We start from the raw sequence: 18,532 nt of genomic DNA on the forward strand, positions 1-18,532 counted from the left end.
AGACTCCTGAACTGTAAGAGAATAAATCTCTGTTTGTTAAAGCCACTTGTTTGTGGTGTTTCCAGTTAGAGTGGCACTAGTGTACGAAAACAGATTACAATCAATGTAATGAAACAAAAAGTGTATGAACTATTGCATGGAAAATGAAATTGTTCTGAAACTTTCATCCAAATCACAATTTTTAAAAAAACAGAATAATTAAAAAAAAAAAAAGACCTCTTAAAGTGTTAAAGAGCGGAGATATCCCTTTGAAGACTAAGATGCACCTGACCCAAGTCATTGTCTTTTCAATTGCCTCATATGCATGTGAAAGCTGGACAATGGATAAGGAAGACTGCAGAAAAATTGATGCCTTTGGATTGTGGTGTTTGTGAAGAATATTGAATATACTACCATGGAGTGTCAGAAGAACAAACAAGCTTATCTTGATAGAAGTACAGCTGGAATACTCCTTAGAAGCAAGAATAGCCATACTTTGTCTCTTATACTTTGCTCATGTTATTAGGAGGGAACATTGCCTGGAGAAGGATATCATGGTTGGTAAAGTGGAGGGTCAGCAAAAAAGAGTAAGACCCAAAATTAAATGGCTTGAAACAGTAGCTGCAACAATGGGCTCAAGCATGACAGTGGTTGTGAGGATGGCACAGGAATGGGCAGTGTTTTGTTCTGTTGTCCGTAGGCTCACTATGAGTCTACTCAATTGCACCCAACAACAACAACATACTTAAAGTCATACTTTGGCCCTCATGGGCTTGTTTTAATTTTTCCAGCTTCAACTTGAGCTTGCTTATGAGCAATTAATGATCTGTTCCACATTCAGCCCCTGTCCTTATTCTGACTGATAAAATTGAGTTTCTCCATCATCTCTTTCCATAGATGTAGTTAGTCTGTTTGATTCTTGTGTATTCCATCTTGTGAGGTCCACATGGATAGTCACTGTTTATGTTGTTGAAAAAAGGTATTTCCAATGAATAAGTCATTGGTCTTGTAAAATTCTATCATGCAATCTCCAGCATCATTTTATCACAAAGACCCTATTTTCCGACTACCAATCCTTCTTCTTTGTTTGAGGCTTTTGCAATACAATCACCAGTAATTATCAATGCACTTTGATTGCATGTTTAATTAATTTCAGATAACAAAAGTAAAAATCTTCAATTTTTTCATCTTTGGCATTTGTGGATGTGTAAATATGAATAATAGTAGTATTAACTGGTCTTCTTTGTAGCCTTTATGAATATTATCCTATCCCTGCAGCATTGTACTTCAGTATACATCTTGAAATGTTTTTGAGACACCATTCCTCTTCAATTTATCATTCCTGGCATAGTAGACCATATAACTGTCTGATTCAAAATGGCCAGTACCTGGTCATTCCAGCTCACTAATGTCTAGGATATTGATCTTCATGTGTTCCATTTCATTTTTCTAAGACTTCCAGTTTTCCTACATTCCTAGGTATTTCCTACGAATACACATAGCGTATTTGTACACTCCACACACAATTATTAATGGACACTCAACAGCTATTTCTTATTTTGAGTCATGCCACAACAACAACAGAAGGTCTCCAAAACTTTTCTCCATCCACATCATTAAGGTTGACTCTCAGGAGACATCTCTTTCCCAGTCATATTTTGAGAACCTCCCACTTGAGAGGCCCATCTTCTGGCGTGAGAAAGCTAAAAAATTGTTTATAATATTCTACCTTCCTAATACAACCACTATAAATATTTTTCCTATACAAATTAATTTTTTCACATATTATCATAGATTATATTATTTGATTTCTCAGTTTTTTTAAAATAGCATTGTATCACAAACTCTTCCACTGTGCTTCATAGTTTTTATAACAATCCTTTTTTTAATCACATAATATTTCATAAAGTATATAATTTACATAATTTTCTCTATAAATAATGTAGTGAGCATCATGTGTATAAAATTTCCCACATTTTGAATTATTTCTTTAGGAGTCATTATTTAGAAATGAAAGTATTGAGTACATTGTAATGAACATTCATTTACCTGGTTCCACATAACTTTGCAAAAGCATTACAGTGCCTGTTCCTCTACACTTTTACCAACATTACCCGTAGCTATCAAGTCGATTCTGACTTACAGTGACCCTATAGGATAGAGTCAAACTTCCCTGTAGGGTTTCAAAGGCTGTAGATCTTTACAGAAGCAGATTGCCACATAATTTTCTGCAGAGCAGCTGGTGGGTTCAAACCACTGACATTTTGGTTAGCAGCCGAGTGCTTAACCACTGTGCCACTAGAGCTCTTTCACCAACATTAGGCATCCTAATTACAAAAATTTTGTTAATTTAATAGACAGTGCTAACTCTTTGTTTTAATTTGCAATGATTAGTTAGGTTAAGTTAGGTTTTGTTCTGTTTTGGTACATTTTGTTAGATTTATTTAATCTTGAAAATTGGCCCTTCATGTTCTTTGTTCTTATGATTTATAAATTTTAATGGATTTAGAGTAAACTAAAATCTACGTCCTATAACACTTGCTGTGGTTTTACAGTTTCTAGAACTGTATCTCTACACTTAGCAATTAACAGTAGAACATTGCTAGTGGTGGTAGTCATTGGTCCGAGTCTTTACCAGTTGCTTACTGTGTGCCTAGCACTGTATATGACTTATCTTACTTACTCTTCACAGCAATTCTAAGGAGGGTACTAATAATATCCCTGATTTTACATATGATAAAAACTTAGGCTTAGAGAGAGCAGTTAATGTAGCATAATCATGACCACCAACACTCAAGTGAAGGAGCCAGTGTATACCTAGATCTCTGCCACACATCACACCTCCCATGTGTGTAAATACTGGACCTATCATGGCTTACATCCAACCTGTTCTTTGCTTTGTTTTTTTAAGGTAGACCAGAATACTGATTAAATATTCTAGACTCTACAAGGAAAGTTTCCTGGTCCTCCTTTCTCTCCAGATACCCTATAAGGTTGGATGGAACAAATCTAACCTTGTTGACAACTCCAGGCTGTGAGCATTTAGTTTGTCTTTTGGTTTGTTTTCATTTGGAGATAGGAACTAGAAAGATGTTGTTTGTTTGCCTTAGGCTGTTTTTTGTTTTGTTTTTTATTGTGGTAAAACATATAATGCAACATTTGGCAATTTAACATTTTTACATATACTATTAAATGACCATTCCCTGGAAAAGGATATAGTGCTTGGTAAAGTGGAGGGTCAACAAAAAAGAGGAAGGCCCTCAATGACATGGATTGACACAGTGGCTGCAACAATGGGCTCAGGTATAGCAAGGATTGTGAGGCTGACACAGAACTGGGCAATATTTCCTTCTGTTGTACATAGGGTCACTCTGAGTCAGAGCTGACTTGACAGCACCTAACAACAACAACAAATTCAGTGACAAAGGGAGCTCTGGGGTGTAGTGATTAATGCATTTGGCTGGTACCCAGAAGGTTGGTGGTCCAAACTCACTAGCCATTCTGCAGAAGAAAGATGAGGCAATTTGCTTCTGTAGATTTATGGCCTTGAAAACCCAATGGGGGTTGCTTGAGTTGGAATTGACTTGATGGCAGTGAGTTTGCTTTGGTTTTTATTCAATGACAAGGAGCTGTGGTGGTTCAGTGGTTAAGGCATTTGGCTACTAACCAAAAGGTTGGCAGTTCAAACCTGATAGCCACTCTGTGAAAGAAAGATGTGGCAGTCAGCTTCTGTAAAGATTTATAGCCTTGCTTGGGACCATAGTTGCAGGGGACATCAAGCTCAATTGGCATAACATACTATACAAAACATTGTTCCACCTCCTACTTTGGCGAGTAGCAACTGGGATCTTAAAAGCTAGCAAGCTGCCATCTAGATGCAACGATGGGTCTCTCCTCGTCAAGAGCAAAGAAGAAAGAGGAAAACCAAATGAATGGAAACAATCAGTCCTAGCGACTGGTATACCATCTGATCTGCAACCTATACAACTATGAGACCAGAAGAACTAGATGGTGCCCGGCTACCACTGTCATCCACTTGGAAGGGATGTACGAGATCCTGCATAGAGAGGGAGAACAATGTGGAACAAAACTCAAAATCATTTGGAGGCAAAAAAAAAAAAAAAAGAAGGTGGGGACCAGTTTTGTTGGTCCAATAGAGCCTGGTGAAACCACTGAGACTATGGCCCCTAGCTACCCTTCAGGTCTGGAATTGAACCCACACCTGTGGTTTCCAGCCAAACAAAGTACAGGCAAGTGAGTTAAACATTTACCTCAAGTAGACACACACCCTGGAGAGAATAATCATGGGAGAAGGAAGGGCTGCTTATGCACAGGGAGACAGCTCAGGGCGCAGAAGAGTATGGAGGGATGGACATTGGGAAGAGGTAACTATGGGGAGGAAGTGGGAGGGGAGCTGTTGCATTGTAAATTTTGGTCAATGACATGAGACAAAGTATATGTGAACTGCTGTATGAAAAGTGAATTTACTCTGTAAATCTTCACCCAAATCAAAAAAAAAAAAAAGATTTATAGCCTTGGAAATGCAGTAGAGGTCACTATGAGTCAGAATCAACTTGATGGCCGTGAGTTTGGTTTGGTTTTTGTTATTCATTAATACTGATTACATTCGTCATGTTGTACAGCCGTCATGAGTATCCTTTGATGGTTTTTAGTAAAATGTTTCAGTTATGGAAGATGATATAAAACTATTCTAATTGATTAATTTATATGTTTCAGGCAGTATCACTTTGATAAAAGACTAAGAATGACTCTTGTCCATAAAAGAGTGCCCATGGCTATAGTTTTCCACTCTCTGAGCCTGCACATTGCCTTTTTTGCTGTTTATGTTGACTGAGTCTTGCCAGTCCAGTATAGGGATTTGATTTACTGGCTTCCCAGAAGCAGAGTGGTAACTATTTATTATTAATATTTTATTCATCTATGAATGTATTAACTAGATTTTTAATATGAAGATAGACACTTTAATAGAAACACAAAACGGTGCTATGTGACATGACCCTTCTGTCCAAAGCTGCTAAAAGCATTTTCTTACAAGATGATGTCAGAACCAGGGATGCTGTGGGTTTTCTTCCATTGAGCATGCTTGCTCACTCTCTTCACAGGCAGTCACCACCACCACTATTGTTCTCATCAGTGCAGGGGCTTGCATTTCCTGCATTAATGGAAGGAACCAGAGGCGTAATCAATCCCAAAACTCACGTTTTCCTTTAGAAAAAAGAACTATGCATTTTTCCCCTAAAAACCTCTGGTTCTGTTTTGTTTAGGATTAAGTTAAAGTTACTGGAATTCTCTGGAAATATGCCAAGTGACAAGCAGGGAAGACCAATGGAACAAAGGGGGACACAGTCCAGGAGCACATGTGGCAAATTAAAGAGACATCTCAGGGAAGGGAACACTGCAAAAAAAAAAAAAAAGACATCTCGCCCCTCCACCAGGAACCCATACCAATCCATCAGTGAGCAGAGTGCACTGTAAAGCATAAACAAGCATAAAGACATTGCTAAGCTATTAGATCTTACTCCTGGTGGGCTTGATATTTGGAATGTGCTGTATTATAAAAAGAATATTTGGTGGTCCCATCTTACTCTGAGTTGGAAATCGCTGGAGGAGGAAGGGGAATTTTGGGAGTACCAAGCATATTGTGCAAAATGGTGAATTATGATTTGTAATTTATGCATTTATGAAAATGAATTGCTATGGCACACCAAAAGGTGAGCCAGACCCAAGGCTGTTGGGTTAAAAACTGTGCATTGTCCTTAATGAAAATGAGGCCATGGAGCTTTATTTTAATTTCACTGGCTAAACATGTGTTTTGAATACCAGAATTAGATTTCAAGAGTTCCTGTAATTTTTTGGTTGAATCATGTCTTAGATGAGTTGAGGAAAATGCCCTTTCTATTCTGAGACACAGTTGGGCAGTATGGGAAGTTTTAAGGGGCTGAGGTCAAGTTCAGGTTACTTTCTCAGGAAACCTAATACAATTCCAGCTGTAATGATTAAATGAGTGACTTCTCCAAACAAGAGGATTATCTCTGTCCTCCCTGCATGGCAATAGCTTTGATCTTAGTACTGACCCACAAAAAAACCAAACCAAACTCACTGCCATTGATTCAATTCTGACTCATACTGACCCGAGAGCAGCATTTTGCTTTGAACATTTGAGTCTTATGGTGTCTTAACAATCAAAGGGGTCCAAGTGGGAAGTCTGTGGTTTTGGGAAGAATTATGCCGAATTTTGAGTTCTGACTCCCACTTTGTAGCAAATCACATATGTTCTTTGACCCAATTTCCTTATTGTTGATCTGTTACAACAGATTTTGTCTAAAACTTTTTTTTTTTCCCTTACATAAACATGTTCATTATAGAAAACTTAGAAATATAGTTAACAGGGCCCCCCCCAAAGAAAAAAAGAAAGAAATTACGTCCAGTCCATTAACCACAGACAACCATTGCAATATACTGTTGAGTAGTTTGCTTTGAGGATCTGTACAGCTATTAGAAAATACTGTAAATTGCAAAACTCTATGTAAATATGAGATATTTTCACTTGACTGTGAAGTATTAAAATTTAAACCATTTCACAGCCAGGGAGGCTTTTATTATTTCACCTCATTTTTAAATTCTTCCATTTCATTTTGTTTACTTTTCTCTTATTATTAAACTACCACATGCTGATTTTATTGCTTATCTGTATTTTCTACATTTTTTATAATGTACATGCATTACTCCAATAATGAAATGTTTTCCAGTTAGTCATACATGTTCATTATAGAAAATGTATATAAAATGAAGTATAAAGGATAAAAACCAACAATAACAAATAACATAATCCAAATACCTGAAAACAGCTCCTCTTATATTTTGTTACAGTTCCTTCCAATCTTTTTTCTATGCCTTTTTACACAAGTGAAATCTTTATATCCTAACTGGAGAATTAAAAAATAAAATCTTTGCTGAGGTGATCAATAAAAGTTTGTTAAACTGAATAATTAATATAGATAAACTGAAAAAAAACAACTTTATTCTGATTATTTCGCTATGACTAAGATCTCATTGAAAAATGTGTATTTGTGACTTGTATTTTCTCTTGTGATTTGCTTGATCTCATCTTTATCTATTTAACTTTTTTTCCCCTGTCTTCATTATCTAGTGCTGCTATAGCAGAAATACCAGAAGTGGATGGCTTTAACAAACAGAAATTTATTTTCTCACCAATTAGAGGGCTAGAACTCTAAATTCAGGGCACTAGTTTTAGCAGAAGGCTTTCTCTCTCTGTCTGCTCTAGGGGAAAGTGTTTGTCTCTTCAATTTCTGTTTCCTGGTTCCTTGGAGACCTCTGTGGCTTGGCATCTGTCTTCTTCCATGTCTACTTGCTTAATCTGCTCCTTTTATATCTTGTAAGAGATTGACTCAAAGATATCCCTGAGGTTGGTGGTTCAAACCCACCAGCTGCTCCTTGGGAGGAAGATGAGGCAATCTACTTCCGTAAAGATTTACAGTCTTGAAAACCCAGTGGGGCTTGCTATGAGTCAGAATCGACTCAATGGCAGTGGGTTTGGTTTTTTTGGGTTATGCCCTACACCGGTCCTGCCTCATTAGCATAACAAGGACAACCCATTCCCAAATAGGCTTATAACCACAGATATAGAGATTAGGATTTATAGCACATATTGTTTAGGGGACACAATTCAGTCCATAACATGTTTTGTAAAATTGTTGCCAACTAAACAGGTCACATTTATTAAATATTAGCCTGATAGATTAATTGCAGATAAACATCGAGGTTAATGTATTGAATGCAGCTTGCTGATTTTCTGTCATGCATGGGGAACTGGGGACCATAGTCTGTTTGCATAAATTGTTCTGATGCTCACTCAATTCTGGAGCTGGCTTTCTAAAAGTGAGCCCCTTTTTGTACATGCAGTGAGATCTAGAGCAGTACTGGCCACTAGAAATACAATGAGCCACATATCTAATTTAAAATTTTCTGTAGCCACATTTTTTAAAAAAAGTAAAAGAAAAGTGAAATTAATTTTAAAAATATTTTTTTAGGGAGATAAGGGGGAGTTTTTGCTTAGGGGACACTGAGTTTATAGTAATGGTGACAGAATGATTTGGAAAAGGACAGCTAGAATGGTTGTACAACTTGAAGAATATAATCGGTGTTACTGAATTGTACATGTGTAAATTTTTGAGATAGGGTATGTTTTATTATGCATATTTTAACAAGAGAATTTTTTTAAATAAAAATGTATTTTTCTTAACCCATTGTTTTGGTTACCTAGTGCCACTCTAACAGAAATACCACAAATGGGATGGCTTTACCTACAGGTGTTTATTCTCTTACAGTTTAGGAGGCTAGAAGTCCAAGTTTAAAGTACCAGTTCTAGGGGCTGGATAAAAGCCCCTTGATCTTGGGCTTCAGCTCTGCTTCTTATACCCAGCCCACTGAAGCTAGAGGCATCTCTTAGCTCTGGCAGCTGCTGAGGCTGACAAACCCGAGGTCAACAAATAAAATGGCACAGTCCTAAGATTACCAAGCAACAGTACGGTTAATATTACACACAAGAAAAATTTTGCTGGAAATAATTCAAAACAGTTGCTACAGTACAGTGACAAGGAACTGCCAGAAATTCAGTTCTGGATTCAGAAAATAATGTGGAATAAGGGATATCATTGCTGATGTCAGATGGATCTTGGCTGAAAGCATGGAATACCAGGAAGATACTTACCTGTGTTTTATTGACTCTGCAAAGGCATTCAACTGTGGATCATAACAAATGATGGATCGCATTGTGAACAATGGGAATTCCAAAACATTTAATTGTGTTCATGAGGAACCTGTACATAGACCAAGAGGCTGTCACTTGAACAGAACAAAGGAATACTGCGTGGCTTATAATCAGGAAAGGTGTGTGGCAGGGTTGTATCCTCTGACCATACTTACTTAGTCTATATGCTGAGCAAATAATCTGAGAAGCTAGACTATATGAAGAAGAAGACAGCATCAGGATTAAAGGAAGGTTTATTAAAAACCTGTCATGTGCAGTTGACACAACCTTGCTTGCTGAAAGTGAAGAAGACTTGAAGCACTTGCTGATGAAGATCAAAGACTACCAACTTCAGTATGTATTATACCTCAACATAAAACAAAAGTCCTCACCACTGGACCAGTAAGCAACACTGAGATAAATGGAGAAAAGACTGAAGTTATCACGGATTTCATTTTACTCGGATCCACAATCAACGCCCATGGAAGCAGCAGTTAAGAAGTCAATGATGTGTTGCACTGGGCAAATGTGCTGCAAAAGACCTTTAAAGTGTTTAAGAGCAAAGATGTCACTTTGAAGACTCAGCTGCTGCTGACCCAAGCCACGGTGTTTTCAATTGCCTCATACACATGAGAAAGGTGGACAGTGAATAAGGAAGACCAAAGAAGAATTGATGCATTTGAACTGTAGTGTTAGCAAAGAATATTGAATATACCATGGACTGCCAGAAGAATGCACAAATTTTCTTGGAGGAAGTACAGCCAGATGGTCCTTAGAAGCAAGAATGGCCCAACATTGTCTCTTGAACTTGGATCATGTTATCGGAAGGGACCAGTCCCTGGAGAAAGGCATCATGCTTGGTAAATTAGAGGGTCAGCAGGAAAGAGGAAGACCATCAATGAGATGGATTAACACAATGGCTACAACAGTTGGCTCAAACATAGCAACAATTGTTACAATGGTGCAAGACTGGGTAGTGTTTCATTTTGTTGTATATCGGAACCAGCTGGGCAGCACCTAACAACCACAGCATGGTTCTTCACCTTGTCTGGGCAATATTGATCCCAGTTATCTTAGTATCAAATGAAGGGACTCCTAGACTAGAGGCATAAGGATTTGGGAAATATCTCCTGAGCCCAAGTGGAGAGCTTTGATGTTACTAACCAAAGCATGCCTGTGGTTAGTTACTGTAAATATCCTCTGGGTTTATTCTGCAAGCATCTTTATCAAGTTCTGCCTGTCTACGTGGGAAGGGCTAGATGATCCTTTGTCAAATTCTCTTCTAGAGTTTAATGTTTAACTTCTAGCAGTCAGTATTCAGGGGCATCTTGACTATGAAATATGCTCACAAAATGATAGATGTGGGGTCTGACAGGATCTGAAATCATTCCAGAAAATACACTTTAAAACTATACTTAAAGGGCCAGGTGACCTCTCAGGAAAACGGAGTAGCTCTGAGAGCTTTAGCTATGGATGGCCACAGGAAACAGAAGGTGGCATGTGTAACTGTTACTGATTACTAATAGCTTATCTCCAGAAGACACAGCCCTTTGATACAAAAGTTGATGTTTTGGGGGTTGCTGCTGTTATTTAGTACCTAACCTCAGTTTCCAGATTGAGACTTAAAGGTTAAGGAGAGTCAGCAAGAAAACTTTTTCCCAAGCCTCTTCAGAGGGAGACAGATATGGTTGGAGAACTAGTCATCAATATTAGCTTTGCTGTTTAGACTTCTAAAACTTGTTGTAGGAGCCTTGATTTCTGTTTAGAGGGGAGGGAATGTTTTTAATGAAACAGGTTAACTGAATAGTGAGGAGGGAATTCTTAGAGAATGGAGACGGGAGATAGAGATTTGTGGTTTCAGGTATAGAAACTGGTACCGGAAATTTTGAACTGTCGGTGACTGCCTCTCTGTGTTCTTCGTACAATGGCTAAGAGCACACATTTGATTCCCCTGTGCCTTGCCAACACCAGCAAAACAGAGCACAAGAAATCTGTTCCCCTATAAGTCTTTGCTGTTTCATTAAATGGCACCACTGTCCATTTTTATAGAGAACAAAATCTAGGAGTAATTTTTCTTTTCCTCTCTCCCCATCAGTGGTATGTCCAAAACATCGCATGTCCATCCATTATTTCTCTACTGCTACTTCCCCACGAGCACTTATCACTTCCTACCTGGATGACCTATGGCCTTCTCACAGGTCTCCCTGTGTCTGTCCTTGCCACTGTACATTCCATCCTCTATAGTACCACTCAGAATAAAGTCAGAAGACACTGCACGCATGCTTAGAAATCCTCCACTGACCTCTGTTTACACTCTAGGGAAATTGTGGCCTTCCTTTACAAAGGCCCTTGCTCATCTCCCCGGCCTTGTCTTGTACTGCTCCTATTTGCTTGCCATGCTTCATACTAGCTTTCTCTTTTTTTGATCATGCCTTTGTTAATTACTACTTAAGATCATTGCGCTAGCTCTTATATTTGAAACTGACTTTCCATCTCATGTTGCTAGGAGACAGGAAAACCCCCTTCTCCATTTCCCTCATCCCATCCTCCTGCAAACCACTGGTTCCTTCTTCTGTCATTAACACTTGAGCCATCAGTTTCTCAGAGTCTCCTTCCCTGACCGCTCAATATGAAACAGCTACTCAGGCATTCATTGTCACATCACTCAGCTTTATTCTTTACAAAGTATCATTACTTTCCATGCGTTGTTTGTTTATTGCTCTGTGGCTTGCTTATCTCTCTCGTGGAGAGTGTAAGGTGCATGAGAACAGGAACCTTGTCTGTCTTGTTCCTGTATCCCCAGAGTGCAGAACACAGAAAAGACTGGAATGGTTACTGAACCTGATGTACTCAACCTAGCGTTCGAAAGTGCGTAAATGACCTCGATAGTGGGAACTATTGATAGTAAATATATTGTCGGGGCTTCCTTCCTACTTCCACCATCTTCCCTGACATCTGATTGATTAATGGTCTTCCTTTCCCTTACAGCCGCCCATGCCAACTTCCTTTCCCGTCAACAGTGCAGCAGCACAGCCCGATGTCCTCCCAGATCTCCTCCATCAGTGGGCCGCTGCACTCCGTCTCCTTACCACTTCCCCTTCCAATGACTCTGGCAGCCCCACAACCTCCACCTGCCGCATCCCCCAGCCAACAGCTTGGCCCAGATGCATTTGCGATTGTGGAGCGAGCCCAGCAAATGGTGGAGATACTAACAGAAGAGAACCGGGTGCTTCACCAGGAACTTCAGGGTTACTATGACAATGCTGACAAGCTCCACAAGGTATGGACTTCCTGAGGAAGGGGAAGAAGAAGGTTCTTTGGAAAGAACAGAATCTTTATCTGCTCATTGGTGGTTGATTCACTCACTGACACTTAATTAGGCTTCTTTCTATGCCAGGCAGTGTACAAGGCTTTAGGGAGGCAAAAATTAATACAACACAATGCCTACCTGGGAGGAGCTTACAATCTAGAAAGGGAGAGAGATGCTTAAGCCAACACTTGCAGTAGGAATGTGAAGGGGTTACAGTAGATAGGATGGGGGTGTCCCTTGACCTGGGACTTAAGGGCTAAGTAAGATTTCCTCAGCTGAACAAGTGTGGTGAGGGCCCTCCTGGAATACCAAGATGAACACAGAGGGAGGTTGAGGAAGATGGATTTTTTTTCAAAAAAAATCTGGAAATCTCAGGCAGCATCATTGTGGTTGCTATGTTTGTTTCATTAGCTGATCTCTGTGCAAAGCAATGTTGCTTCCACACTGGAGGTTAGAGTATGTTGTTACTGCCTTCTTTCCTGATGCTTATGATCATCAGAAATGCTGAGTAATTGCAGCCTCTGTAGTCACCATGGGAATATTAGAATGTATGGCAGCCTTCATTCTTGGGGCTTTATGCCAAGAGTCAAAGTAAGTCCAAAGCCAGCTAGCAAGAGTAAACTATTGCTGTGCAGTGATTTCATATGCTAGCATGTATCTGATATCCTGCAGGTAGAAGCGAAAGGCACAAATCATAGCCTGTTAAAGGGCAGGAGGGCCACAGGGCCTTCAACTTTCCTTTCTAGGGGCAAGGAGGCATAGTGACAGTCAGTGCTCCTGTAAGGGACTATCTGAGTGCCTGGCTCTGTCCTGGGCAATATGGGGCTTTTGTAAAGGGAAAGGGTAGCACTGTAAGCCCAACCTAACTACAGGAGCATTGTCACTTAGGCCCCATATGACAATTAATGTGCCAGGCTAGCCCACATAGTGTTCCCTATTTAGTTTTGCAGTTAAAGAATCTAGTCTGGTGAAGGTTTCAAAGGAGGCTCCTTTTCTTTCTTAAGAGCTAAAAGGGAAAAGCTGGGAGTAGTGGGTGTGATGGTGCAAATGTTCACAGATGGACTCTGTCCTGGCATGTGCCTGCAGAGCATCCACTGAAAGTGTCTGGAGCTCCCTGGAGCATCAAGTCCAGACTTGGCTCTGGGAGCTCCGGCTGCCTTTGTTGGAGGGATTAAAACAAAAGGCAGAAACAAACGGGGGCTGCCTGAAGGTTGTAGCTCTACACCCATTCACACCCTTAGAAATTAGGAAATAGTGTGTTGTGTCCTAGCCCTGGGCTTGTAAGTCAGTGCTCAGGCCCAAACTTGCCTTTGACACCTCCCTGCGGCAGCTTCCTTCTGGGGATGGTCTGAAAATTGGGGAGAGCCATCTCAGCACTTCCTGGGAAACAAGTGTTTCCTTCTCTTCTAATGAAGCTCTGTGGCATATGTGTCCAGGAGCTGTGCAGACCCATCTGAGGGCAGAGTTTGATTATGGGTTTTTCACATGAATGTTGTCTGAACAGTTATTCTTGATTGACTCTTTTTGTTAATGTATACTTTTAATTGACAGGCAACATACATATCTTGCTTGATTTTGATGCACATTTCTGTTTTGCAAAACAAAATTACTTAAATCTCCCAAGAACTCAGTTTCCCTGCATAGGGGGATATTCTTAAAATTTGTGACCAAAAGGATTTTTGGTAACTACTGAAAAAAGACAAAAATCAAAAGATATTTCTCTTCGGAAACCCAAAACTTCAGGCCCATGGCTCTTATAAATGGTTTATGTCAATAGTATATATTAATTAAATACTACATTTCATTGATCTGTCATACGTCCAACTGGAATTATCAACTTAAAAACTCAGAATTTGAAAGATACTTACCATATCCTTCATTAGCTCTTTACCTGTTCTCAACAACTAGGATCAAGACATAGAAGAGCTGCATGAAATCTTTAGGTCAACATTTTGTGGCTTGTGTTCCCCAGGTCATCCTACTCATAGATCTTCACACACCATTGGCCCCATTACTCTGTTGTCTCTTAGCAGCTGCTGAAGCCATGGCTCTGGGGAGAGGGCGATCAGATGAATTGACAGCTTTACTTTTCAATGACAATAGCTACTAGTTCCCCTGGCATGGAGTTCGTCCCCTGCTTTGGGTAGACTAACTGTACTTCATCGTAGGATGTGATTATACTATGCTGGCAATACCATCTGATCTGAGATTGTCACAGTATTAGAAGCACTGTGGCTCTCTCAGAGATTCATCGTAAAGGCAGAACCAAAAATAGATGAATTTTTAATTGCAGAGCTTAGTCTATGTGTATGGTGCCAGGAACACAGCAGAAAAGAACTAATAATTCAGAGACTGTCAAAGCCTAGCCTAGATATGAGGACTCTTTTTCCAAAGAGGCAAGGTAGTGATTATCCCTGTTAGTATTGGAATGATGATTGAGCATCCCCAGAAAGAGCTGCTGTTTTCGTTATTTCTGTTTGGTTACTCATGCTTCCCTTTTCTCCCAGTTTCCCTGAAGCACAATTAATAGATGGAGTTTCCACCAGGAGCAGACTGTGGGCTGTTGAATAAGTTGGCCTCAGAAGCCATCATGGCACAGATGGACATCTGAAAGGAAAGGGCCAAACAGTTCCAGTCACCCAGGCTATGAGTGGGCATTCTGTGGCTCATTCAGCAGACATGTCCTGTGAGCCCCTAAGCTGTGCACATGAAGGTGCTCAGAGGAAAAACCACTCTCTAGAGGTTGGAATGGCTGTGATTTTTCTCAGCCTCTTCTTTGGCCATTCATTTTATGGCAACAGCTCCATTGGATGTTGTACAGGGCTTTCCCCTCTGCTTATACTTCTGTTTCTGGGACATTAGTGCTTCTTTGTATGACTTCAAGGAGTTCAGGTAGCATAGTGGGAAGGCATTTGGCTGCTAACCAAAAGATCAACGGTTCAAACCCACCAGCTGTTCTGTGGAAGGAGGTGAGGCAATCTACTTCCCTAAAGATTTACAGCCTTGGAAACTCAATGAGGTGTCGCTGTAAGTTAGAATTGACTCGATAATAGTGGGTTTGGTTTGGGTTGTGTAACTTCAAGGTGGCCATGAGTCAGAGTCAAGTTGACAGCAACTCATTTATGATTTATGGCCTGGACTGAGAGCTTCCTGACACCTGTGCTGGAAAGGGGTGTGAGCTATGAGGGCAAACCCAGTATTCTCTCCATGAAATCACACATTAGAGTCTGAACTAGCTCAGACTATATTTATAGCAAAGCCAGGCTGTCCAACCTTCTCTTCATCTTTAATGAATATCCATGAGTGTAAATAGGTGTGAGACATAGGGGATATAAAGAATGCGTGCTTCTTGCTCTAAAGAAGTGTGCAATCTGGAATCATAGGCCTTTAGAAGTAAAATTCTTAACATGATTCTAATCTGACTTCTCATGCTTGGCTTCCTTGCTTCAAGTCCCTGAAAGATCATCTGGGTTTTGGTTGAATGCTTCTGGAGAAGAAAGCCTCACTACCGACTGTGTACTGCTACTACATTCCTGGAAAATGCAGTTAGGAAGTTCTTCCTTGTGTTTATCTTCCTGCATTTAGTCTTCATTCTGTCTTCTACAACCACACTGAAGGATATGAATGAATCCCTCTCCATCATTACAGCTGTCATCTCTCACAGGAAAGACCTAGTCCTGAGCTATGGCCCATGTCCTTTCTCTCTTGGCACCTTCTAAGCACATAGCTCTATTCAGATTCCTGATTGTTTTAGCATTTGAGACAGCAAACTAAGCCATCGTAGGGATCTTGTAGTTTCCTTTAATACTGTGCAGAAGGAAGCTCTTTTAGTGAATCAGGCACAGCCATACCTCACTTTGCTTTGTTGTGCTTCATAGATATTGCTTTTTTTAAAAAAACAAATTGGAGGTTTGTGGCAACCTGGCATCAAGAAAGTCTATTGGAGCTATTTTTCTAATGTGTTCACTTCATGTCTCTGTCACATTTTGGTAATTCTCACAGTATTTTATACTTTTTCATAATAGTATTGCATACTTAATGGACTACAATATAGTGTAAACATGACTTTTACATGCACTGGGAAAGCAAAAAATCTGCGTGACTCGCTTTATCATAATATTTGTTTTATTGTGGTGTTCTGGAACTGAACCTGCAATATCTCTGAGATATGCCTATATAAAGAAATTCTGATGGCATAGTGGTGAAAGCATTTGGTTGCAAAGCAAAAGGTCGGCAATTCAAACCCACCGTAAGCTGCACACAAGAAAGATGAGACAGTCTGCTTCCATAACGATTTACATCCTTGGAAATCCTATGTGGCAATTCTACTCTGTCCTAAAGTGTCGCTATGCATTGGAGTCAATTTGATGGCAGTGGGTTTGGTTTTTTGTTTGTTTGTTTGTTTTGGTTTGGTTTTCAATGCTTGTATAGAATATCAATGCCCAAGTCTTTCTTTAGAAGTTATAAATCTCTTATTAACTATATAGGCAGTATTTTTGTCATGGTCAGAGCACAGTTGTCAGGCTGAAAGGGCTACTTCTGCCTTTATTGGAGTTAACAGTACAATTCCATTCAGATGAATACAACAGTTAATAATAGTACTTTAAAAACAGATAAAGGCAAGGGTCCTGAGGTTGGTGTAGTTAAGAAGTTGTTCTGGGTAGAAGGATGAACACCACTCTTGAGTACCATCTGAGCATTGCTTCAGGCTTTATGGTGCTTTCAGCTTCCTTAGCAGGAGGGTGTTGCCCTTTGATCTTGAAGGAGACTTTCCTTGCAGCATGCCCATATGTCTGAAAAGGAAGGCCACCTTTTATAGATGAATTTAGCCTACAAGTGGTGGTGTGTCTTAGAGAAATCACTTTTGGAAAAAAAAATTAAAAGGAAGTAACATAATTTGCAGTAGAACTGAGAGCAAAGTTCAGGATGGGTTGTTCTCTCTTTTGCCACATCACTAGCAATTCATGGTATCTCCAGAAGAAACCAGAGGGCCTAATTGAAATGAGAAAAACATGGAAGAACCAACTCTGGTTTAAGTAGGTCTTTAGGAATACAACAAGATATCAAAAGGAGCCTTGTAATTTTGGTTCTACCTTGTTGGCTGCAACAAGCAGAAACCTCAGTGCTCTTCAGCCTCTTCACTGACCTCAGATTTTATCAGTCTTGGCTCCACTGTAACCTCTGAGGACATTGACCACATTTGTTAGCCTTCTTTAAGTTGTTGACTTTCTTGCTCCTATGACCCTACTTGCTTATGCAGTCTCTCCCACTGGTGTTCTTCTGCTCCACCCACTCCCTCAGTGTTACTGCTCCTCTGCTTTGGTCCATTAATCTGATGTTGAACTCCTTAAGTGGTCTTTAGTTTATGAATCGTCTGTCAGCTGAATGCTATTGATGCCATAACTGCTTTCCCAACTTTCAGGCCACTATCTCCAACTGCTAACTGGAAACCTTTGCCAAGGTGTTCTGCAGGCTCCTTAGGCACAATGTCTTCAAACCAGACTGGTTTTCTTTCTTTGGAAAACTTAATTTTGTTATATATCTTGGTTAGGTCTTACTACCCAGTCTTTTTAGCTATGAATGTCTATATTGTCTTGATTTCTCTCTCCCTAGCCATTCATACCCGGTCACCAAGATCTATTGATTCTACTCTTCACTGTCTTTCAGACTTGTCCTTTTAGTTGTCCTAGTTCATACTCTTTCATCTATCGTTGAACTACTTACATTAACATCTTACTTTGTCATCTTTTCTTCTGCTTCCTCTCCCTACTCCCTGCCCTTCAACCCCATCATTTAGTTTGATCCCTATGAAAACAAAGATATGACCATCTGCTTTTAACTCAATCCCTTCAGCCACTGCCTTGCCCTGTAATTCTTTTTTGCCTCATAACATAAAGTCCTTACTTTCAGCCCTAGCTCCTGCCACTTCCACCTTGCTCTCATTCCCTTAGACTACATGTCATGTCAAAGACATGCACTTACTTTCATGGCTTTGTGATTTGGTCCATGTAGTGTCTTCTGCCTAGAATACCCTTTGGCTTTTTCATCCTCCTTTGCCTGGCAAATTTCTATTCATCCTTCCAAACTCATTTTTCTAAAATATCACTTTCTCTAAAATCTTTTTTGTAAAGAAACCTCTCCCTTGCACCTGAAAAATTATTTTATCCCTGGGCCATCATACCATTTCACCACTACTCCTCTTATCACATTGCATTTAGAAGTATGTGTCTGGGCATAGGCCAGCTCTAGATACTGAACTCCTAAAGGCCAGAAATTTTCTTTCTCATTTCTGTATATTAGCACCCAGAGTAGTTTCTAACATATGTTATTAGGTGTCATTGACTTGGCTTCAACTCATAATGACCCTATGTATTGTACCGCCCAGTCTTGCACCATCCTTGTTATAGTTGAGTCCATTGCTGCAGCCACTATGTCGATCCAGTCTGACACAT

At 39.9% G+C, this 18,532-nt stretch overlaps 1 protein-coding gene across 1 annotated transcript in view; it reads left to right on the forward strand.

Moving 5' to 3' along the window:
- The window catches only part of AMOTL1 (angiomotin like 1), a 102,602-nt gene that overhangs the window by 14,535 nt on the left and 69,535 nt on the right, over positions 1-18,532 (forward strand). Inside the window, exon 3 of the mRNA XM_007938066.2 lies at positions 11,759-12,050. Coding sequence (XP_007936257.2) covers positions 11,759-12,050 — 292 coding nt within the window. The remainder of the gene's footprint in view (positions 1-11,758; positions 12,051-18,532) is intronic.

The sequence above is a fragment of the Orycteropus afer genome, unplaced genomic scaffold (genome assembly GCF_000298275.1).
Source record: "Orycteropus afer afer isolate SDZICR_OR568_19922 unplaced genomic scaffold, OryAfe1.0 scaffold00047, whole genome shotgun sequence".
In the NCBI taxonomy this organism is placed as follows: Eukaryota; Metazoa; Chordata; class Mammalia; order Tubulidentata; family Orycteropodidae; genus Orycteropus; species Orycteropus afer.